This window comes from Mytilus californianus, unplaced genomic scaffold (assembly GCF_021869535.1).
Source record: "Mytilus californianus isolate M0D057914Y unplaced genomic scaffold, xbMytCali1.0.p SCAF_41, whole genome shotgun sequence".
NCBI classification, from domain to species: domain Eukaryota; kingdom Metazoa; phylum Mollusca; class Bivalvia; order Mytilida; family Mytilidae; genus Mytilus; species Mytilus californianus.
In genome coordinates this window covers 663,117-688,995 of record NW_026262692.1, presented here as the reverse complement: position 1 = coordinate 688,995, position 25,879 = coordinate 663,117, and the positions used below count along the sequence as shown (strand labels likewise).

General features: G+C 34.1%; 1 protein-coding gene across 3 annotated transcripts in view; it reads right to left on the bottom strand.

The window, feature by feature from the left end:
• Positions 1-4,488: 4,488 nt before the first annotated feature.
• LOC127699803 (uncharacterized) overlaps positions 4,489-25,879 on the bottom strand; it is a 59,586-nt gene continuing 38,195 nt past the window's right edge. For all 3 annotated transcript variants that reach the window (XM_052203164.1, XM_052203165.1, XM_052203163.1), the window contains exons 7-13: positions 24,478-24,611; positions 23,107-23,353; positions 21,968-22,065; positions 17,043-17,184; positions 14,511-14,720; positions 13,798-13,994; positions 4,489-5,857 (exon numbers count right to left, since the gene is read on the bottom strand). In XM_052203164.1, coding sequence (XP_052059124.1) covers positions 5,765-5,857; positions 13,798-13,994; positions 14,511-14,720; positions 17,043-17,184; positions 21,968-22,065; positions 23,107-23,353; positions 24,478-24,611 — 1,121 coding nt within the window. In that variant the 3' untranslated portion in view covers positions 4,489-5,764. The remainder of the gene's footprint in view (positions 5,858-13,797; positions 13,995-14,510; positions 14,721-17,042; positions 17,185-21,967; positions 22,066-23,106; positions 23,354-24,477; positions 24,612-25,879) is intronic.

Here is a 25,879-nt window from a genome sequence, read left to right as displayed (position 1 = left end):
GAGGGTCTGGATGGGAATTATTTATTTCTTTATTCTTTAATTTTTTAGGCCAATTTTCTCTATTCTTTATTTCTTTTGCCCATAATTCTCTATTCTATATTATTTTTGCCCAATTTTCTCTATTTTATATTTTTCCCCTTTTGTTATTCTGTACATTTTGAACATTATTCTTTATTCTGTAATCCCCATCCAGACCCTCATAAATAATAGTTAAAAAAATAAGAATCTTACAAGGAGGAGGTGTGTCCCCTGTCATCTCAAACAAAAAAGAAGGAAAATTAGCTATTCTTATCAATGAAAATTTATCAAAAAGCAGGGCTTGAACTGATTACCATAGTGACATGCTAGTGATCACTGTAGACTGCCACCAAATCCCCTGTCCTGTAAAACATTGTACAAGTTTGGCTAAATTCTGTCAAATAATTTTCAAGGAATAGGGAATTAACAAACTGTAACACAAACACCACATTGGGAAGGTCAAAGCAAGACAACAAAAGCTATCCTACTGTTTTGTTGTAGAGCTTTGCTGTCCACCAACACATTGGGAAGGACAAAGCAAGACAACAAAAGCTATCCTACTGTTTTGTTGTATAGCTTTGCTGTCCACCAACACATTGGGAAGGACAAAGCAAGACAACAAAAGCTATCCTACTGTTTTGTTGAAGAGCTTTGCTGTCCACCAACACACCATGAAGGACAAAGCAAGACAACAAAAGCTATCCTACTGTGTTGTTGTATAGCTTGCTGTCCACCAACACACCGTGAAGGACAAAGCAAGACAACAAAAGCTATCCTACTGTTTTGTTGTATAGCTTGCTGTCCACCAACACACTGATAATTGTTTGAAAAGATTTTCCCCTGAAATTAGCTAATGTTGGCATTTTTGAGCCTCTTGATTTGTAAACCCAATTTGTAACCCCAAACCTTCTTGATTTGTAAATCTTTGTGGCGTAAAAAATTCTGTTTGCAGAAAAATGAGAAAGATGACATCATACCACATACGAGTGCAAAAAGTTTAAAATATTAAAATTATATTTGTTGTACTGTAAAAAATGAGCATTATATCAATGACAAAATTTCTGATAAAAAAACTCTTAAGTGACACGTTAACTTGATAATAAGTGTGGACCCACTGGTACCATAATTAATCATAAATGAGGGTCTAAGAGGGGGTCCATCAATTATCTATTCTTTATTTTTTTTGCCATTATTCTCTATTCTTTGTTTATTTCCCACACTATTCTCTATTCTTTGTTTATTTCGTACATTATTTTCTATTCTTTGTTTTATTTCGCACATTTATTCTCTATTCTTCGTTTATTTGGCACATTATTCTCTATTCTTTCTTTTTTTTTATCATTTTTCTCTATTCCTTGTTTATTTCACACATTACTCTGTATTTGTTGTTTTTTTAGCGCATTATTCTCTATTCTTTGTTTATTTCGCACATTATTCTCTATTCTTTATTTTTTTTGCCCATTAATTCTTTATTCTGTAAACCCCATCCAGACCCTCATAAATAATATGTGGAAATCCTCAGAAATCAAGTTCTTTCTTACAGTATCATAATAACTTATACATGAAAATAAGGTCAAGGTCAAGTGTACCTGGTGAGATGGATATGTACTCCTGATAACGATTCTATAGACCAAATATTACTGTGTAACATCACCAATGGATAAAGGTACCCCAAAAGCAAAGAAACAATGATAGCAAAAAGTATCTATTCTATTTCCCGTACATTATATAACTATTCGTCATACAAGTTATCCACTTTATTTACATGAATTTCTCTGTGAAAACAATAATTTATTTCTAAATACACTGTTGATCATGCTTAAATATTAACATAACTTCTAAGAAAACGTCAAATGAATGGTTCAAGGATAAATGTGTTTTTAACAAATTTTAAACTTGTCACATGCCTCTTTGAACAAGTACCAACCATTCCAATTCTGACGATTTCAAGCGAGAGAAAGCCAATAAAGGATCATAATCAGCCCTAAATAGGAGCTACATTATTAGGAATGACTATCACCAAACTTTACTTGTCAACAACACGTAGAATATAATAAATGTTAGAAGAATTTGACGTTACCTGACTTCACTTTGTTTTTATCCACTGATTCAGGGGTACTTATATGTGATGGTGATGCTAAACAGTGAATATTAAAGTTAAACTATCACAAAAAAAAAGAATATTGATTAATTAGAAATAAGGTCAAGGTAATGTGTCACCTGTCAGACTGACCATACTCTTCACATTGAGTTTTAAAAAAACATAATTGACCGAAGGCTAATATTAATTAAAGAAAATCTCTTGAGTATCTATGAAGTCATCCAACCATGAAAATGAGATCAAATACAACAGCGGTATTTGGTTAATCCAGATTCTCATATCAATCTTTATACAAAGAATTAATGCCCTTGATGAAGTCTTATTGGCATCTATAGATCTCAATATTATGCAACATATGTACATAAGATAATAACAACCCTGAATAATACATAAAAACAAAATATATACTGGAGAATGTCTACACTGCTTAGATCTTGTAAAAACACACTTAATAAATTAAATATCACATCTATATCATATACATAAAAAGTAAACACATATTATAAATAAATTAAATATCACATGTAAATTAAGTCATTCTAAAAACAAACCAAAATACTTGAGGATCATCTGATCATGTACCCAATAATCTTCATTCCTGCTGTCCTAACACATTGTATTGGGATTCATTCCAAATCACTGACTAAGTCTCCTATACATTACAAAGCACTATGCTTTTGAGTTTCCTAGAGAAATCTAAAAACTAAAAGTTTTTGTAAAGAGAAGATCACAAAAAATGATTTACCTTAGGCCTGATTAGTATTTCCCTTAGGCTTGATTACAATTTTCCTTAAGCTTGAATAGGATTTCCATAGGCAGATCCAGGGGGGGGGCCCTGGGGGGCCCGGGCCCCCCCCCTTTCGTGCGAAAAATTTGGTTGATTATATAGGGAATCACTGAAGCATGACTGGAGCGGTCCCCCCTTAGGTCAGTCAGCGGTCCCCCCTTATGAAAAGTTCTGGATCCGCCACTGATTTCCCCTATGTTTGATTAGGATTTCCCTTAGGCTTGATTAGGATTTCCTTACACCTTATTAGGATTTCCCTTAGTCTTGATTAGGATTTTCCTTACACCTTATTAGGATTTCCCTTAGTCTTGATTAGGATTTTCCTTACACCTTATTAGGATTTCCCTTAGTCTTGATTAGGATTTTCCTTACACCTTATTAGGATTTTCCTTACACCTTATTAGGATTTCCCTTAGTCTTGATTAGGATTTTCCTTACACCTTATTAGGATTTTCCTTACACCTTATTAGGATTTCCCTTAGGCTTGATTAGGATTTTCCTTACACCTTATTAGGATTTCCCTTAGTCTTGATTAGGATTTCCCTTAGGCTTGATTAGGATTTCCCTTAGTTTTAATTAGGAACTTGTGCACCACTTTATTCAAGCTTTTCCCCATCCTATTTAATGACCTTCCATATATCATATCTGTTACAAAGTGAAGTCTTAGTACTCATCATGTAAGTTTGATTTATATATATATATATATATTTTCTTAAAAGGTTAATAGTTTAACAATAAATTCATAATAAATTTAGTAATACATCATTTATATCCTTTTAGGCATAGTATGCTTAAATGTAATGTATCATAAGAGTACATACTTCCTTGTATTCTTTTTAACAACTAACATAAAAATGGGACAAGATCACACACACTGAAATGTCTCGCCTACTGTACTGACCATTGATTTTATGTTGATAGTCCTTATATAAAGTTTCACATAAACTTAACATGATCCAAGAAAATGAGGTCAAGGTCAGATAAACCAAGCCAGAAATACATGTTCACCTTACAATCAGTCCATACACCGAATAAATTAGTTGACCTATTGATTATAGTATACAAGAAACAGACCAAACCATGAAAACTTTATATTGACCAATGAACCATGAAAACGAGGTCAAGGTCAAATGAACCCTGCCAGACAGACATGTACAACTTACAATCATTCCATGGATCAAATATAGTTGACCTGTTGCATATAGTATCTAAGAAACAAATTTAACCAGGAAAACTTAACATTGACCAATGTACCAAGAAAATGAGGTCAAGGACAATGGACATACGACAGACAGAAACTTCATAACATAAGCATCTATATACAAAAGTTAACGCCGCCGCTGCCCCCCCCCCCCCCCCCCCCCCCCCCCCGTCCCACCAGATCACTATCACTATGTCTCACTTTCTGTAACAGAAGTTGCAGGCTCGACAAAAATGTGGTATGATTGCCAATGAAACAACTCTTGAACAGCGACAAAATCATGTAGATGTAGGCAGCTTTAGGCCACTGTACAACCTTCAACAATGAGCAGAACACATAACGTATAGTATGCTATAAAAAGCCATGAAATGACAAAACAATTAAAAAAAAAAAACCAATACCCTGATTGTTGTACAAAACAAGAAATGAAAAAAAGATATGATAAACAGCAACCAACTACACCATATATTTACCCTGACAAACTTTCTGTGTCATTTGGTCTCGTGTGAAGAGTTGTCTCATTGGCAATCATACCACATCTTCTTTTTATAATTAATATAAAAATAAGGAGATGTGGTAAGATTGCCAATTCAGTCACCCAGTATAAATATCAACAAGTACCAAAGGACTAGAATGTAAACAAATACACACAGCTAACAAGTTAAAAATAAAATAAATAATTTGACTAAGAGGTCAAAGGTCAATAAAATTGAAAATGGAAATGGGGAATATGTCAAAGAGACAACAACCCTACCAAAGAGCAGACAACAGCTGAAGGCCTCCAATGGGTCTTCAACGCAGCGAGAAAATCCCGCACCTGGAGGTGGTCCTCAGCTGGCCCCTAAATAATATTGTGTACTAGTTCTCTGAAAATGGACGTCACACTAAACTTCAAAACATATAAATGAACTAAAATTAAAAAAATATGCAAGACTAACAAAGGCCAGAGGCTCCTGACTTGGGACAGGTGCAAAAATGTGGCAGGGTTAAACATGTTTTGTGAGATCTCAACCCTCCCCTATACCTCTAGCCAATGTAGAATTAAGAAACACATAGCAATACGTCATATGTTGCTCATTTTTGCTGTAATACACCCAAATGCCAAATATCATTATAAAAAGGTATATGTAAAAAGATTTCCAAGTTCTGACCGAAACACACAAGCCATTGAAAAACTGGTTTCTGCCATATTGTATTAAAGTGGTCAAAGGTCAAATATCAGGGTAGCACAATATGGGATAACCAGATGAAACTTGCTGCACCATATCAAGAAGATATTACTTGTAGCTTCTGCCAAAAATACAACAGAACACGTGCTATGGGATCAAAGACGCAGGGACAAATAACGGACAAAAGTAAACCAAAATACCCGAGAGCAGGGGTTTACAAAATATTGGAACACTCATTCAAAAATATCAATTATACAGGATGTTAAAAAACATTATCATTAAATTCATTCAAAACTCAAAATAAAAAAAAACTCTTCTTATGAAGAATAGATAATACACGATCAATTCATATGAAATATTCTGGGACGTGAGAAAACACTGTCCTCTGTCTGCTTACATTACTTCCTGTCTCAATCTGGACTCATTCATGCTTTCATCTAACACTACTTCCTGATTAGTAATGGAACTTTTTAAAGATCTACTTGTATTTACAATTGTTGTAAAGCATCTGTGAATGTTAGAATTTCTACCAAGTTCATTTTCAAGCTTCTTTCTAAACACTGATAATAAAACTCTGGAGCCTGTAAAAATAAATAAACTATTGACACATAAATATGTCTTCCCTAATGAATTGTTTTCTTATTTATCATTTCTATAAAAAAGAAATCTACAAGATGTTGAAAACACCCTGCCATCAATCATACTGACACGAGCAGTTTTTTCTATTTATTTTCAAATTAATGAAGATTAAATATATTATTGTGTTCAAATATTGAAAGTAATTCACCTGCAAAGTTTAAATATGCTTGTTGTATCAGAGTCCCAAAATCTTTTTTTTACTTGTGGTCCTTGAAGAATTTCCTTAAAATTACCAATTCAGGGGCAGCAACCCAACAACGGGTTGTCTGATTCTTCTGAAAATTTCAGGGCAGATAGATCTTAACCTGAAGAATATTTTAACCATTGTCAGATTTGCTCTAAATGCTTTAGTTTCAGAGATATAAGCCGAAAACTGCATTTTACCCCTATGTTCTATTTTTAGCCATGTCGGCCATGTTGGTTGGCAGCTGGGGTCATCTGACACATTTTTTAAACTAAAAACCCTGATGATGATTGTGGCCAAGTTTGGTTAATTTGTCTCAGTAGTTTCAGAGGAGAATATTTTTGTAAAAGTTAAAGGATGACAGACGACGACGGACAACGGACACCAAGTGATGAGAAAAGCTCACTTGGCCCTTTTGGGCCAGATGAGCTAAAAATTAACTGACCTCATCCCTCATTTTCTTCAGTTGATCCAGTAACTTTCACCGACCTCATGCCTAATAAAAACTGATTGATTATTGCCTACCCCTTGCCTAATAAAAAATGATTGATTATTGCCTACCCCTTGCCTTCTAAAAATTGAATTGTTATTGCCTAACACTTGCCCAATGTAAACTAGTCCCCACTTAATTAAACTAATAAAAAATTAACTGACCTCATCCCTCATTTTTTTTTAGTTGATCCAGTACCGTTCACCTACTCTTGACTAATGAAAACTGACTGAATATTGCCTACCCCTTACCTTTTAAAACTTGAGTGATTATTGCCTACCCCTTGCCTAATAAAAACTGATTGATTATTGTCTACCCCTTGCCTAATGAAAACTGATTGATTATTGCCTACCCCTTGCCTAATAAAATCGAATTGATTATTGCCACCCCTTGCCTAATAAAAACTGATTGATTATTGCCTACCCCTTGTCTTTTAAAAATTGAGTTATTATTGCCTACCACTTGCCCAATGTAAACTTATCCCTCACTTAATTAAACTAATAAAAATTAACTGACCTCATCCCTCATTTTCTTCATTAGATCCAGTAACTTTCACCTACCCTTTGCCTAATGAAAACTGACTGAATATAGCATACCCCTTGCCTTTTAAAAATTGAGTGATAATGCCTACCCTTTGCCTAATGAAAACTGATGGGTTATTGCCTACCACTTTACCTAATGAAAATTGATTGATTATTGCCTAACCCTTGCCTAATAAAAACTGATTGATTATTGCCTACCCCTTGCCTCATAAAACTGATTGATTATTGCCTACCCCTTGCCTAATGAAAACTGATTGATTATTGTCTACCCTTGCCTAATGAAAACTGATTGATTATTGTCTACCCCTTGCATAATGAAAACTGATTGATTATTGCCTACCACTTGCCTAATGAAAACTGATTGATTATTGCCTACCCCTTGCCTAATGAAAACTGATTGATTATTGCCTACCCCTTGTCTTTTAAAAATTGAGTTTTTAGTGCCTACCACTTGTCTAATGTAAACTAGTCCCTCACTTAATTAAACTAATAAACTAGAGGCTCTAAAGAGCCTGTGTCGCTCACCTTGGTCTATGTGCATATTCAACAAAGGACACTCTCCAACAATGTAGACAGGAATAGAATTCATGAAAATTATCAGTTTTGTTGATCTTGTATGGCTGATAATTAAGCCTATTTAGTTTTTCTCTATTTTCTTTAGTTTTTGCTCAAAACACAAAAGAGGATAAAAAAAATCCTCATTAAGGGCAATCACTCCTATAAGGAGTGACAATCTACTAAACTAAATCGGCAAAATTTGACTTGTTAGTAGATCTTGACTTGCTGATCATTTTTGTGATTTAAAGTGAATCTCTATCTATTATAATTTTCCATCATATATAGCAAAATGCCAAAAAAAAGTGAAAAGCGTCCTTAAAGGGCAATAACTCCAATAAGGAGTTGTCTGACCATTTCCTCCATATTGTCATCATTGTAGAATTTGTTTTGCTGATCATTTTTGCCTAGCTAAGTTTCTATCTGTCTATTATAATTTTGAGATATAAGGCAAAAACGCAAAAAATTTGTCAAAATCATCATCAAAGGGCAATAACTCTAATAAGGAGTCCATTGACAATTTCGACCATGATGACCTATTTGTAGAACTTGTCTTGCTGATCATTTTAAAGTTTCTCTGTATCTATTATAGTTTTCAAGATAGTAGGCAAAAACGAAAAAAAAAAAACTGCTTCGCTGAGCGCAGATAGGCACGCAGAGGTCTAACCCTGAACAGTTGGGGCAAAAATGGACACAATATTCAAGCTTGATTCAGGTCTGAATTTGGATTGTAATTAAATATTTGACATATTATAGGTTTCTGAATAGATGTATTCAAAGAACTTGAAATTGGTTATATGAATTGAATTTATGTTCAATGAAAGAACCTTAGTGAGCGCGCTCACATACCCCACGTCCCCACATTGTCATTGGAAATATAAAATAAGTGTAAGAAAAAAAAATTGTATCAGAAAAAAAAATTGTATCATAATTTCCTATCAATATGCACATCTACATAGTATGTCCTTATTATCTACACAGTTTCATGAAATTCTGTTGTGTGGTTTGAGAGGAGTTGCGATGACAAAAAGGTTGCAGTAGTATATTGGGCAAATAAGTTCAAAGGGGCGTAACTCCTGGGAAAAAAATTGAATCGTAATTTCCTGTCGATATGCACATCTACGTAGTATGTCTTTATTATCTGCAAAGGTTTCATGAAATTCTGTTGTGTGGTTTGAGAGGAGTTGCGATGACAAAAAGGTTGCAGTAGTATATTGGGCAAATAAGTTCAAAGGGGCGTAACTCCTGGAAAAAAATTGAATCGTAATTTCCTGTTGATATGCACATCTACATAGTATGTCCTTATTATCTGAAAAGGTTTCATGAAATTCTGTTGTGTGGTTTGAGAGGAGTTGAGATGACAAAAGGTTGCAGTAGTATATTGGGCAAATAAGTTCAAAGGGGCGTAACTCCTGGAAAAAAAATTGAATCGTAATTTCCTGTAGATATGCACATCTACGTAGTATGTCCTTATTATCTGAAAAGGTTGTATGAAATTCTGTTGTGTGGTTTGAGAGGAGTTGCGATGACAAACTGTTGCAGTAGTACATTAAAGTAAATAAGTTCAAAGGGGCGTAACTCCTAGAAAAAGAATTGAATTGTAATTTCCTGTCGATATGCACAACTACATAGTATGTCCTACTTATCTAAAAAGGTTTCGTGAAATTCTGTTGTGTGGTTTGAGAGGAGTTGCGATGACAAGAAACAGGACTGACGGACTGACAGACTGACGGACTGACTGACTGACTGACGGACGGACGGACAGACGGACGGACGGGTCAAAAACATTATACCCTCTGCAACTCATTCCGTGGGGTATAATTAAAGATTTCTTGCTGTTGTGCAATACTTAGTAAATCTGTTGTCAGACTATAAACAAATTAAAGTTCAATTAATTCTCAATGTCATATTAGAAATTTATGAAAATAAAAAGGGAGCTTACATCAATAGATATAATTAATTCACCAAAGTTTCATGAGAATTGGTGACAGCATTCTTGAGTTATTGTCCGAAAACTGGAAAATCACCCCTTTTTTTAATGAATAAAACCCCATAACTCAGAAATGTAAAATGTAAAATTTATAAAATTCTAATGGGAGCTTACATCAATACATACAAACAATTCACCAAAGTTTCATAAGAATTGCTGAAAGCATTTTTTAGTTTTTGTCTGAAAACTGGAAAATCCCCCATTTTTAATGAATAAAACCCTGTAACTCGGAAACGTATAATCTAAAATTTATAAAAATCGAAAGGGAGCTCATGTCAATAGATACAAACAATTCACCTCAATTTCTGGCAAGTTGGTGAAAGCATTCTCAACTTATTGTCCGAAAACTGGAAAATCCCCCTTTTTTTAATGAATAAAATCCCATAACTCAGAAACGTAAAATCTAAATTTTATAAAAAACAAAAGGGAGCTCACGTCAATAGATATAAACAATTCACCAAAGTTTTATGCAAATTGGTTAAAGCATTTTTGAGTTAATGTCCGACATTTGGACAACGGACAGACGGACGGACGGACGGACAGACAGATGGAAGGACGGACAACAGTATACCATAATACGTCCCGTAAACGGGCGTATAAAAATGGTAAAATTTGTCATTTAAGAGCAATAACTCCTATAAGAAGTCATCTGACAGTTTTGACATGTAGGGACAATTGGTAGAGCTCAACTATCTGAACAATTTTGCTCTCGTCAGATTTTCTCTCTTCATAATGGTTTTCAAAATAAAAGACAAAGCTTGCATTTTACCCCCTATGTTCTATTTTTAGCCATGTGGGCGATGTTGGTTGGCAGCTGGGGTCATCAGACACATTTTTTTAACTAGATACCCCAATGATGATTGTGGCCAAGTGTGATTAAAGGAGTAGGCCCAGTAAGACCCCTTTTTGGCCCCAAAATATAGCAGTTTTACAAAATGGTTAAAATGTAAATTTTTAGCTATTTATTTGAAAGAAGAATACTTCTGTTACATAAATATGGGCTGTTTTTGACAATAAAATGCTTATGTATCGGGTACTAGCCTGATTAAGTCATGCTAAATTACTAAAATCTTCAAAATTTTAGCATTTTGGTTAATTTGTAGACGGTTTCCGTCTGAAATGGAAGCGGCCGCATTTGTGTTCATTCTTCATATTAAATTGTAAGTTGTATTTGATGATAATACATAACATATATAAAGGTTGAGAGTGAACACGGATGCGGCCACTTTCATTTTTGACAAAAACCATCTGAAATGTGACATATTATGCATTTTGATAGATTTTTCATATTTAAGCTTGAATTTGAGCGTCTTTAATGACTAAATCAGTTCAAATATTTCACATAAACTAATTTAATCAACTGAAGTAGACACTATAGTGTTTAAAAAGTGTCCAAAATCTTTCATCAGATGAACATGAATTTTTAGGCCAAAATCTGCCCTTACCGGACCTACTCCTTTGGCAAAGTAGTTTCACGGACCTACTTCTTTGGCAAAGTAGTTTCAAAGTAGAAGATTTTTGTAAAAGATTGTTAAAATTTGACTATAAATGGCAATAACTCCTTAAGGGGTTAATTGATAATTTTGGTCATGTTGACTTATTGGTAGATCTTACTTTGCTTAACATTACTGCTGTTTACAGTTTATCTCTATCTATAATAATATTCAAAATAATAACCAAAAACTGCAAACTTTATTTAAAATTACCAATTCAGGGGCAGCAACCCAACAATGGGTTGTCTGATTCGTATGAAAGAATAAGGGCAGATAGATCTAAACCTGATGAACATTTTTTTCCCATCATGCCCATGTCAGATTTGCTCTAAATGCTTTAGTTTCAGAGATATAAGCCGAAAACTGCATTTTACCCCCTATGTTCTATTTTTAGCAATGTCGGCCATGTTGGTTGGCAGGCGGGGTCATCAGACACATTTTTTAATCTAAATACCCTAATGATGTTTGTGGACAAGTTTGGTTAAATTTGTCTCTGCAGTTTCAGAGAAGAAGATTTTTGTAAAAGATTACAAAAATTTACGAAAAATTGTTAAAAATTGACTATAAAGGGCAATAACTCCTTAAGGGGTAAATTGACAATGTTGACTTATTTGTAGATCTTACTTTGCTAAGCATTATTGCTGTTTACAGTTTATCTCCATCTATAATAATATTCAAGGTAATAACCAAAAACTGCTAAATTTTCTTAAAATTACCTAGTTAGGGGCAGCAACCCAACAACAGGTTGTCTTATTCTTCTGAAAATATCAGGGCAGATAGGTCTTAACCTGATGAACATTTTTACCCCATGTCAGATTTCCTCTAAATGCTTTAGTTTCAGAGATATAAGCCGAAAACTGCATTTTACCCCTATGTTCTATTTAGCCATGTCGGCCATCTTGGTTAGCAGGTGGGGTCATCGGACACATTTTTTAAACTAGATACCCCAATGATGATTGTGGCCAAGTTTGGTTAAATTTGGCCCAGTTGTTTAAAGGAGAAGATTTTTGTAAAAGATTGCAAAAATTTAAGAAAAATTGTTAAAAATTTACTTAAAATTACCAATTTAGGGACAGCAACCCAACAATGGGTTGTCTGATTCGTCTGAAAATTTCAGGGCAGATATATCTTAACCTAATGAACATTTTACCCCTATGTCAGATTTGCTCAAAATGCTTGAGTTTCAGAATTATAAGCCAAAAACTGCATGATACCCCTATGTTCTATTTTTAGCCATGTCAGCCATCTTGGTAAGCAGACACATTTTTTAAACTAAATACCCCAATGATGATTGTGGCCATGTTTGGTTAAATTTTGCCCAGTAGTTTCAGAGAAGAAGATTTTTGTAAAGTTAACGACGGACGACGACAGACGACAGACGCCAAGTGATGAGAAAAGCTCACTTGGCCCTGTGGGCCAGGTGAGCTAAAAATTAACTGACTTCATCCCTCATTTTCTTCAGTTGATCCAGTAACTTTCACCTACCCCTTGCCTAATGAAAACTGACTGAATATTTCATACCCTTGCCTTTTAAAACGTGAGTGATTATTGCCTACCCCTTGCCTAATAAAAACGGATTGATTATTGTCTACCCCTTGCCTAATGAAAACTGATTGATTTTTGCCTTTCCCTTGCCTAATGAAAACTGACTGATTATTGCCTACCACTTGCCTAAAAAAATCTGATTGATTATTGCCTACCCCTTGACTAATGAAAACTGATTGATTATTGCCTAATGCATGCCTAATGAAAACTGGATAATTGCCTACCCCTTGCCTAATGAAAACTGATTGATTATTGCCTATCCTTTGTCTTTTAAAAATTGAGTTATTATTGCCTACCACTTGTCTAATGTAAACTAGTTCCTCACCTAGTTAAACTAATAAAAAATTAACTGACCTCATCCCTCATTTTCTTCAGTTGATCCAGTAACTGTCACCTACCCCTTGCATAATGAAAACTGACTGCATATAGCATACCCCATGCCTTTTAAAAAATTGAGTGATTATTGCCTACCACTTGCCTAATGAAAACTGATGGATTATTGCCTACTACTTTCTTAATGAAAACTGATTGATTAGTCTAATGAAACCTGATTGATTATTGCCTACCACTTTCCTAATGAAAACTGATTGATTATTGCCTACCCCATGCCTAATGAAATCTGATTTATTATTGCCTACCCCTTGCCTAATGAAAACTGACTGATTATTGCCTACCACTTGCCTTATGAAAACTGATTGATTATTGCCTACCCCTTGCCTAATGAAAACTGATTTATTATTGCCTACCCCTTGCCTAATGAAAACTGACTGATTATTGCCTACCCCATGCCTAATGAAAACTGATTGATTACTGCCTACCCCTTGCTAATGAAAACTGACTGATTATTGCCTACCACTTGCCTAATGAAAACGGATTGATTATTGCCTACCCCTTGCCTAATGAAAACTGACTGATTATTGCTTTCCACTTGCCTAATGAAAACTGATTTATTATTGCCTTCCACTTGCCTAATGAAAACTGACTGATTATTGCTTTTTAAAAATTGAGTGATAATTGCTTTCCACTTGATCCATGTAAATTAGCCCCTCACTTAATAAAACTAATAAAAAAAATTGAACTGACCTCATCTCTCATTTTCTTCAGTTGATCCAGTAACTTTCCATTGAACTGTGCAAAGTAAGGAACACAGCCGTCAAGTTTGACAGAGCACAGCCACTCACTAACATCGTCGTTGTTCATCTTGAGTAATCTGGAGCTAGAGGGCGCTGCATATGTTGTCGTTGTTGATGATGATGAAGCTATAAGAGCATCTGTTGAATCTGCAATAGAATTAAAAATTCATTCTTGATCATTAAATGAATTTGAACTGTTTTCATCCATTGGTGAGTGAATTACATATCAATGTAAAATCCTCAGTATGTCATCATCTTATTGAGTAAATATAAATTCTGATCTTTAGATCTCAGTTTAATATTGCATAACAGGAGCAAAAAACATTCTATGACTCAACAAAACTCATATTCTGCAAAATATAAATAGTGGATCAATTTTACTTATTTTTGCACCACTGCTTACTTACTTGCTGAAAGTACCTCTATGTTATATAGATTTATGTAAGTTAAAGATCTGTGCCAATTTTAATTTCTGCTTCTAATAATTCTCGAGGCATATACCAAACTTTTCTCTATAGCTTCCCCTGACTTATATACCAATAGCTTCCCCTGACTTATTAATAGATTCCCCCGACCTACCAGAAGATTCCCCTGACTTATCAATAGATTCCCCTAATTTACCAATAGATTCCCCTAATTCACCAATAGATTCCCCTAACTTACCGGCTCTTTTCTCCATAGATTCCCCTAATTTTCCCATTCCTTTCAGTTCCTTCATTAGTCCATTCCAAGGTTTCTCAAAAGGGTATTTTCCACTAAAGTCAAAGTATAACTTAGCACCTAATATAGCTCCGAGCCAACCGTCAGGCCGATATTGTTTCTGTAACATCAGTGGAACATAGTCCTTCCGACATTGGAATGTGTATTCAGCCTCTGAAAAAAAAAACCTTATTAATAATAATAGGAGAGAGATAGCTCCCAGCCAACTGTCAGGCCAATATTGTTTCTGTAACATCAGTAGAACAAAGTCCTTCCAACATTGGAATGTGTATTCTGCCTCTGCAAAAAACAAAAATGTGTCCATAGTACACGGATGCCCCACTCGCACTACCATTTTCTATGTTCAGTGGACCGTGAAATTGGGGTCAAAATTCTAATTTGGCATTAAAATTAGAAAGATCATATCATAGGGAACATGTGTACTAAGTTTCAAGTTGATTGGACTTCAGCTTCATCAAAAACTACCTTGACCAAAAACTTTAACCTGAAGCAGGACAGACAGACGAATGGACGAACAGATGGACTGACAGACGAACTGACGCACAGACCGAAAAATATAATGCCCCTAGGTGGGGCATAAAAACAAGAATGCAAATATTGTGGTGCTAAGCATACATCACTTGTAATTCTAAATATCTGATAACACGAAGAAGGTATCTGACAGGTCCCAAAAATTATCATCACTGATTAGCTGCTGAATGAACATGGAAACCAAATTTGACAGTATATTATGTTCATTATATTGCATTAAAATATAAAAAAATTGTCAAAAGTTCTGGAACTTTCATTATAACAAAGAAACCAAAAAATAAAAAGTAACTAAAGCATATAACTCTTGTACAGTAAATGTAACTAGCTAATAGCTGTCAAATTGACAGTAAATCAGGTTTTATGTATTTTGAAGGTAACCATTGTTGATCTTAAGAGGGCAGCTGGTAGGTTGAAAGGATAATAAATTATTGCACTGACACTCCAATCTAGCAACGGCCGTTACTGCTGACATGTACAGGAGAAAATCATTAATATGTCATCAGTAACAACATATTCAAATTTGAAAAAAAGTATTGGTTGAACATTGTTTGCAGAAGCAAGCTGCTTGTCCGCCCACCCCCACCCCCCATCCACCTGCTACATGCTGTTCTTCCTTCATTTTGATAAAACCCAGGTAAAACAGATTTAAATTGAATTGATCCTGCAAAGATTTATATCATTTTGTTCAAATTGCATAAGATTTACTCAAGTTGTATTTTATCAACCTGAAAAAAATCTATTTTCTAAGGGGTCTATAAGGGGGCATTACTCTTTGACGGTGAGTGTCAGAACCATTAAAAATTGTACTTGACCTGTGTTTTATGGTCCAAGACATTGTGTTCAAATTTCAAAAATTTATATTACTTTTAATTATCTTTCTGTAACCAAACTTGTTACAGACAGACTGTGGGACAAACAGACAGACAGTTTTTAATAACAGAGTATTGCTGCTGAAAAAATAAACCCTTAATTAAGGTAGATTGTGTGTCTTTTTCTGAGCATCCCTTCTGAGCATGTTGCAAAAATATTTATTGGTTTAAAATTTTTTGAATCTGTATCATTCAATTTACAACAGAAACATCTAAAACTTGAAATTTTAAGATTAAACTATAAAAAAATTAAGTGTTGTTAAGTGTAAATAAAATTTTCAGAAAAAAATCCATTTAAAATCAAGGGCAGATAATTATATTGAATTTGATAGAACAATTTGTGTTTTTTTATTTTTGACCCTGTAATTTTATTTGATATTTTCTGATGTATTTGTGAAAAAGTAATTTTCACATTGAATTTTAACCACTTCTATCATTCAATGTTTCCTCAATAAGGAAAAAATAAGTTTCCTCTTTACACCCAAACCGGCTCTGTAGTCTTGTGGTAGCGTGTTCGCTTTGAGTGTGGGAGGCTTTGGGTTTGAACCCCTGCCGGTTCAAACCAAACACTTTAAGATTGGTATTTGCTGCTTCTCTACCAAACATGCGACATTAAGGAGTAAGAGCAAAGACTGGTCAGCTCTGAGTCAGAATAATGTGTCCGTGTAAGGTTACATGTCTTAGTGCGGACTATTACTTTGTGAACTAGCACGTTAAAAATCCAGCTCAGCGTGTTTTCTAGTACAATGCAGGGTTAATATTCATATTACATTAACATGTTCTTCTCCTGAATATGCATATTAATTTGCCATTGGACGTTAAGCAGCCATCCATCATCATCATCATCATCATCATCTATACAACCAATTAGAAATAAATATAATTTCGTTAATTTCAAAGTATTTGTAGGAAAAAATTAGGTCTGTGAGTTAAATTGTTCTATTTTCTATCATACACAGAAAAATGACACATTCTAAAAATCATAGAAAACAACTAATATGACTAAGGCTGAATTACTATTTCGTGCTGCGCCAATTCTCTTCAATACGCAGTAAAATTACACATGTGTACGTACCCAGACGACAGTTTGGACTGAGTTTATATTTTTCTGACATACAAATTAACACAACAGATGCATTTTCCACTGCCTCCGCCATGGCTGATAATGTGGATCCTCCCATTCTTTCTACATCTATCCATACCTCCAAACCTTCTTGCTACAAAATATATAAAACTCTGTTCCTCATTTTTGTCAAAGAGGTTTGAAATTACAGTAATCAAAATTAGTGAATTTATCACACTGTTTGCAATGAAATATCTTAATTTCTTGTTCAAATAAAACCAAATTATCTCACATTTGAAAGAAATTTTTTACTCCTCTGACATCATACAGCACTAGGTGATTTTAATGAACCTATAGAAAATAAACAGCTGCGCCATGAGCGCATGATACGCCCGTCGTCTTGTGTGTGAATTTTTATGCAATAAGCATAAATAGTTTCTGACATACGGCATGACATGCGAAAACTCCCCTTTTTTTTTACAAAAAACTCAATATCTCTAAAATAAAATTTTGAATCAAAACCAAAAAGGATACAGATCTTTAGATTAATATAACTAAGAAGTGTGTAAAATTTTAAGCAATAATCATAAATCGTTTTTGAGATACGGCGCGACATGTGAAAAACCCATCCCCCTTTTTTTACAAAATACTCAATAACTCAAAAATAAAATTTTGAATCATCACCAAAAAGTATACAGATCTTAAGGTTAATATAACTAAGAAGTGTGTAAAGTTTTAAGCAATAGTCATAAAAGTTTTAAGCAATAGTCATAAAATTATTTTGAGATACGGCGCGACATGTGAAAAACCCCTCCCCCTTTTTTAACAAAATACTCAATATCTCTAAAATAAAATTTTGAATCATCACCAAAAAGTATACAGATCTTTAGATTAATATAACTAAGAAGTGTGTAAAGTTTTAAGCAATAATCATAAATTGTTTTTGAGATACGGCGTGACATGTGAAAAAAAACACACACCTGTTTTAGTTACTAAGTCCCGTAACTCAAAAAGTTTTATGAATCTTATTTTCACCAAAAAGTATACAGATCGTTTGACATTCATAAGAAACAACTATGTTAAGTTTCATGAAATTTGGATAAGTCATTCTCAAGGGTGCGACATGTTTACGCCGGACAGACAGATGGACGGACGGACACCGGACATTTGTATACTATAATACGTCCCGTCAAAAATTGACGGGCGTATAAAAATTCACATATAAACAAATTACTGAACAACAGTGACAATTAACTCGTGTTCTTTGCATATCTGTGAATTGATGTGTTTTTTACAGGTTTTAAATATTTAAAATTTGAATTTCTTGGATTATTTATTCTAAAATTACTTATATCAATATCACTTTAATAAATTGGTAAGGATCATTTGTGCCAGTATTACTTAAAATACATAATTCTTTCTTATTTTAAGTGTGATATAAGTTATGGTGTAACTACTGAAATTTTTCAGTCAATCTTATGAGGAAACAAGACGACCATTGAACCAGTTTGGCTTTGGTAGTTTTGGTCATGTACCATGTAATAAAGTCATTTCGTCTATTCTTTCATTTAATATTAAAAGTACGAAAGATTTTGTTGTTTATACTCTCAGCTATATCCCATTTCATTTCTATTAAAAATCAACTTTATTGCACAAATTGATATTGGACTGAAATAACCAAGGTCGAATCAACAAACACTGAACCACAACATATGGTCAAAGTGGTTCATGGCCGAAACATCTTGAAAGCGTTTTATGAAACATTAAAAATTTAAGATATCTTTTTGTATGTTCCTACACATTTATTCATTTATCGACTTCAAATTCAAAGATTTTTCAACATACATCCATCTCTTCATTGTTAACTTTAAACAGTGTTTTTTTCCTTTAAATTCTGATTTTCATAATTCAGCAGTTCATATATTTTACAGTAACAAATGATATTCAGGTTGATAAACAGAAAACCAGATAAAATACAAAATTAAATTCTAAGGACAAAATAGCCAAGTTTGGTTTAAACTGGTGTAGTAGTTTAAATGTGCAATGCAAAGTATCAATTGGAAATAGCTCACAATGGTTCTCTGACCAGGTGAGCTAAAACTGAGTGATTAGGCAACAAAATCCCCCTGATTTCAAACATAAATATTCAATATTTATAATGGTTTGACGTGAGATATGATTTATGCAGGAACACAGACTTGATCCAGGGTTAGAAAATGTAATAAGACATTTGGTTAAAATAAGCCACAAAAGCTAATATTATTTGAGCTCAGAATTACCCAATTAAAATACAGATCCTGTGTTCAACTTTGCTTACAATTTATGAAAATACTCCATTCTACTTTCTGTTTCAGAGACCTTTTGGGATCTTCTGGTTCTGTCTGATTAATACACACCTTCAGAAATTTATCGGCTGATGTAAAAATTACCAGAATAGAAAGTAAAACGGAGTGTTGTCATGTAATAATTACCAGAACAGAGTGTTGTAATGTAATAATTACCAGAACAGAGTGTTGTCATGTAATAATTAACAGAACAGAGTGTTGTCATGTAATAATTATCAGAACAGAAAGTAGAACAGAGTGTTGTCATGAAATAATTACCAGAACAGAAAGTAGAAGGGAGTGTTGTCATGTAATAATTACAAGAACAGAAAGTAGAACGGAGTGTTGTCATGTAATAATTACCAGAACAGAAAGTAGAACAGAGCATTTTCAGATCCTTGCAAGCAAAGCTTGGACACAGGATGTGTATTCTAATCAGATAGATAAGTACCTTCAGTCTGTCTTTGAGTTTATAGGACACAGGATCTGTATTCTAATCAGACAGATAATTACCTTCAGTCTGTCTTTGAGTTTATAGGACACAAGATCTGTATTCTAATCAGATAGATAATTACCTTCAGCCTGTCTTTGAGTTTATAGGACACAGGATCTGTATTCTAATCAGCATTACCTTCAGTCTGTCTTTGAGTTTATAAGACACAGGATCTGTATTCTAATCAGATAGATAATTACCTTTAGTCTATCTTTGAGTTTATAGGACACAAGATCTGTATTCTAATCAGATAGATAATTACCTTCAGTCTGTCTTTGATTTTATAGGTCACAGGATCTGTATTCTAATCAGATAGATAATTACCTTCAGCCTGTCTTTGAGTTTATAGGACACAGGATCTGTATTCTAATCAGATAGATAATTACCTTCAGCCTGTCTTTGACTTTATAGGTCATAGGACCTGTATTCTAATCAGATAGATAATTACCTTCCGCCTGTCTATGAGTTTATAGGACAGAGGATCTCTATTCTAATCAGATAGATAATTACCTTCAGCCTGTCTTTGAGTTTATAGGACAGAAGATCTGTATTCTAATCAGATAAATAATTACCTTCAGTCTGTCTTTGAGTTTACAGGACAGAGGATCTCTATTCTAATCAGATAGATAATTACCTTCAGTCTGTCTTTGATTTTATAGGACAGAGGATCTCTATTCTAATCAGATAGATAATTACCTTCAGCCTGTCTTTGAGTTTATAGGACACAAGATCTGTATTCTAATCAGATAGATAATAACCTTCAGCCTGTCTTTGAGTTTATAGGACACAAGATCTGTATTCTAATCAGATAGATAATTACCTTCAGTCTCTTTGAGTTTATAGGACACAAGATCTGTATTCTAATCAGATAGATAATTACCTTCAGTCTGTCTTTGAGTTGATAGGACACAGGATATGTATTCTAATCAGATAGATAATTACCTTCAGTCTGTCTTTGATTTTATAGGACATAGGATCTGTATTCTAATCAGATAGATAATTACCTTCAGTCTGTCTTTGAGTTTATAGGACACAAGATCTGTATTCTAATCAGATAGATAATTACCTTCAGTCTGTCTTTGAATATATAGGACACAGGATCTGTATTCTAATCAGATAGATAATTACCTTCAGCCTGTCTATGAGTTTATAGGACACAAGATCTGTATTCTAATCAGATAGATAATTACCTTCAGTCTGTCTTTGAGTTTATAGGACACAGGATATGTATTCTAATCAGATAGATAATTACCTTCAGTCTGTCTTTGAGTTTATAGGACACAGGATCTGTATTCTAATCAGATAGATAATTACCTTCAGTCTGTCTTTGAGTTTATAGGACACAAGATCTGTATTCTAATCAGATAGATAATTACCTTCAGTCTGTCTTTGAGTTTATAGGACACAAGATCTGTATTCTAATCAGATAGATAATTACCTTCAGCCTGTCTATGAGTTTATAGGACACAAGATCTGTATTCTAATCAGATAGATAATTACCTTCAGTCTGTCTTTGAGTTTATAGGACACAGGATATGTATTCTAATCAGATAGATAATTACCTTCAGTCTGTCTTTGAGTTTATAGGACACAGGATCTGTATTCTTATCAGATAGATAATTACCTTCAGTCTGTCTTTGAGTTTATAGGACACAGGATCTGTATTCTAATCAGATAGATAATTACCTTCAGTCTGTCTTTGAGTTTATAGGACACAAGATCTGTATTCTAATCAGATAGATAATTACCTTCAGTCTGTCTTTGAGTTTATAGGACACAAGATCTGTATTCTAATCAGATAGATAATTACCTTCAGTCTGTCTTTGAGTTTATAGGACACAAGATCTGTATTAGAATCAGATAGATAATTACCTTCAGCCTGTCTATGAGTTTATAGGACACAAGATCTGTATTCTAATCAGATAGATAATTACCTTCAGTCTGTCTTTGAGTTTATAGGACACAGGATATGTATTCTAATCAGATAGATAATTACCTTCAGTCTGTCTTTGAGTTTATAGGACACAGGATCTGTATTCTTATCAGATAGATAATTACCTTCAGTCTGTCTTTGAGTTTATAGGACACAGGTTCTGTATTCTAATCAGATAGATAATTACCTTCAGCCTGTCTTTGAGTTTATAGACCATATCTTTTTCATTCCAGGCATAACTTATAAATATATGTCTCTTGGATCTTCTTGATGAGGATTTTGGACCTGAAAACATTTTGAATATATCGTAAAAATTCATATACGATTAATGCTTTTGAATGGGGACATATGTTTGAACCCCCCCCCCCCCACTCTTTATCCTAGGTTGGAACCCCCCTTTAAAAAATTGCTGGATCTGCACCTGGTATCGGGTTATTTCAAAGTGTGCACCACATTTTTGAGGTTATTTCGAATAGACAGAAAAATATTACAGTCATTCCTTATAATTTAATTCTAAATTCCATATTTAAGGAGTAAATCATGAAAAAACTTTTATGTCACGGTCACATGACACATTTATATCCATGAGCTGATAGACAAAAAACTTTCAGCCAATCAGAAGACGTGTTAAATCCAAACTTATTAATATATACATGCAAGGCCAAAATTAAGAATATGTTGGGTTCCTTTAAGATTCTGATTAAAAAAATCATTATTAAGTAAATATTTTTTTCTGAAACATTTCTTACAATGTTTTTGATTTAATATGGAAAAGATCCTCATCCAAATCTTGTTTGAAAAATGGCCAGGGTACAGACTTTGTTGACAATAATTAAGGTATGGTGCTGATTATACACTTTTCATAATATATTTTGTAGACTGAACTGTTATTCTTTTATACTGTGAAAGTGCATTAATTAAAAAGCTCTGATTCCTTCCCTGACTTTGGTGATACTTTTTTGTCATTTTTGGTTTATCGGCTCTTCTTATTTTTAATAAGCTTTGGATTTTCAAATATTTTGGCCTCAAGCATCACTGAAGATACATTTATTGTCGAAATGCGCATCTGGTGCAGAAAATTGGTACTTTTAATGTTGTCATTATTAACCATCATCAACTTTGATAGTTTGTAAAATCATTGCTGATTCATGGGTTAACATATTTAGACTAAATACAAAAAAAAGGAATTTTATTGCGTATTAAAAATTTGGTGTGGTTGGAGGGATCAACAAAATTCAAAAAAATTTATACCCCCCCCCCCCCCCCCCCCCCCCCCAAAACAATAATACCTTCACAGTAAATACCTTTACAACACTATATACTTACGATTTTTGACATCATTCTCTCCCTTAAGTACAAACAATGCTCCTTTACAATTTTTCTCTACATTTTTATCTTGACTGCCTGATAACTTTTCTAATATAGGCATAAGATCTTCAAAGTCTCGTATTTTTTGTGCCACATCTTTATCAAAAGATAATGTCCATAGAGCTTTTGATGCCACTGCCTGTTCTTCCATATTTTCTTGTTTTAACATTTTCAGAAGTAAAGGGAGAGCACCTGCATCAATTATCTGTAAAATAAATGTAGATTGTAGATGATTTAGAACATGCTCATTGTAAGTTGTAAGATTACCTTAACTTGTCATTTAAATTGAGCTCTCGAGACAATTTCTCCTTAACATAAATCTCACATCACCTAGGCCTAAGACATTACCCCCATGTCAATTTAGACATCAATGTCACATAACCTTTGACATTAACCCAACATGACCTTTGACATTAACCCAAGGGCTGTTCAATAAAAACATACATGGGACCAAGGGACGACACTTTAATATGCCATTTATGGGTGAGTGTCAAATATTGTTTTGTTTTCGGTGAAGATGTTATTGAATTATTAAATTGCATCTAAGGGTAGATATTTCATTTTCAAAGTGCCTTCCATGGGTTCTATGCATTTCTTAAATGCAACACTCCTACAGTTTAATTTTAATTTTTTTCATATCATTTTGAATATCAAGCCTTAACAAGATTAAACTAAACTAGAGGCTCCAAGTAGCCTGAATTACTCACCTGACAAAAGTAGCAACATTAAAATCATTAGTAACAGTGAAAGCCATCTTTTACACATTAAATAAGATTGTGACTGGGTTTGATATTGGCAGAGTATTTATTTTTTTGCTATTCCAAGTTTCTCTTTATACATTGTAATTTCCAAGATTATAGCCAAAACCCCCAAACATTAGTAAAAATCATCATTTCAGAGCAATAATTCAGATATGGAGTACATTAACAATTCCGAACAATCAAAAACATTGGTAGATATTGCCCTCTGATTGTTATGAAGTGACATTTTTCTCTATCTCTTATGATTTTTTACAAACAAACAAAACCATATGCACTGCTTTTTTTAATTTTTAGTAACAGTGACCATGTTTAATGATAGATCCAATCTAAAGATAAAATCTACAAACAGGATGCCCTAGGGAACACTGTCGTAAAGTTTAGTAAAATTAGGCCCATTAGTATCAGAGAAGATTTTTTTACAGTGATGATGAAGACAACAAGGAAAAACAAAGACAGATGATGAATGCCAAGAGATGGCAAAAATCTCTTATGAACCTCTTGCTCCAGGTGAGCTAAAACATATGATGCAGATATCACTGGCATTTGAAACAGGAGAAAACTAGTTTACCTTGCTTTTATTTCTATCGTTGACAGCCAGTTTACCAAGTCCATCCATGAGTTCAATAGGTGTAAACCCTTTATATCTTCCTCGCTCATTGTTTAATGCTAACTTGATATAGCTGACTATTCCTTCAACAGCTCCTAAAAATATATACATATAACTTTAATTGTGGGTCTCTTTGTTCACCTGTGTTTGTATTGGTCAGAGTGTGCACCTGTTATATAGGTATAGTGGTATAGGGGGAGGGTTGAGATCTCACAAAACATGTTTATCCCCACCGCATATTTACGCCTGTCCCAAGTCAGGAGCCTCTGGCCTTTGTTAGTCTAGTATGTTTTTTAATTTTAGTTCATTTATATGTTTTTGAGTTTAGTGTGACATCCATTTTCACTGAACAAGCACACAATTTTATTTAAGGGCCAGCTGAGGACCACCTCCGTGCTTGTATTGGTCAGAGTGTGCATCTGTTGTTCAAGCTTTACATGTACCTGTGTTTGTATCGGTCAGTGTGTGCACCTGTTGTTCAAGCTTTACATGTACCTGTGTTTGTATCGGTCAGAGTGTGCATCTGTTGTTCAAGCTTTGCATATACCTGTGTCTATATCGGTCAGAGTGTGCACCTGTTGTTCAAGCTTTACCTGTGTTTGTATTGGTCAGAGTGTGCACCTGTCGTTCAAGCTTTACATATATATACCTGTGTTTATATCAGTCAGAGTGTGCACCTGTTGTTCAAGCTTTACATGTACCTGTGTTTATATCGGTCAGAGTGTGCACCTGTTGTTCAAGCTTTACATGTACCTGTGTTTGTATCAGTCAGAGTGTGCACCTATTGTTCAAGCTTTACATGTACCTGTGTTTGTATCGGTCAGAGTGTGCACCTGTTGTTCAAGCTTTACCTGTATTTGTATCGGTCAGAGTGTGCACCTGTCGTTCAAGCTTTACATATATATACCTGTGTTTATATCAGTCAGAGTGTGCACCTGTTGTTCAAGCTTTACATGTACCTATGTTCCTATCGGTCAGAGTGTGCACCTGTTGTTCAAGCTTTACATGTACCTGTGTTTGTATCGGTCAGAGTGTGCACCTGTTGTTCAAGCTTTACATGTACCTGTGTTTGTATCGGTCAGAGTGTGCACCTGTTGTTCAAGCTTTACATGTTCCTGTGTTTGTATCGGTCAGAGTGTGTATCTGTTGTTCAAGCTTTACATGTACCTGTGTTTGTATCAGTCAGAGTGTGCACCTGTTGTTCAAACTGTGTTTGTATCAGTCAGAGTGTGCACCTGTTGTTCAAACTGTGTTTGTATCAGTCAGAGTGTGCACCTGTTGTTCAAACTGTGATTGTATCAGTCAGAGTGTGCACCTGTTGTTCAAGCTTTACCTGTGTTTGTATCAGTCAGAGTATGCACCT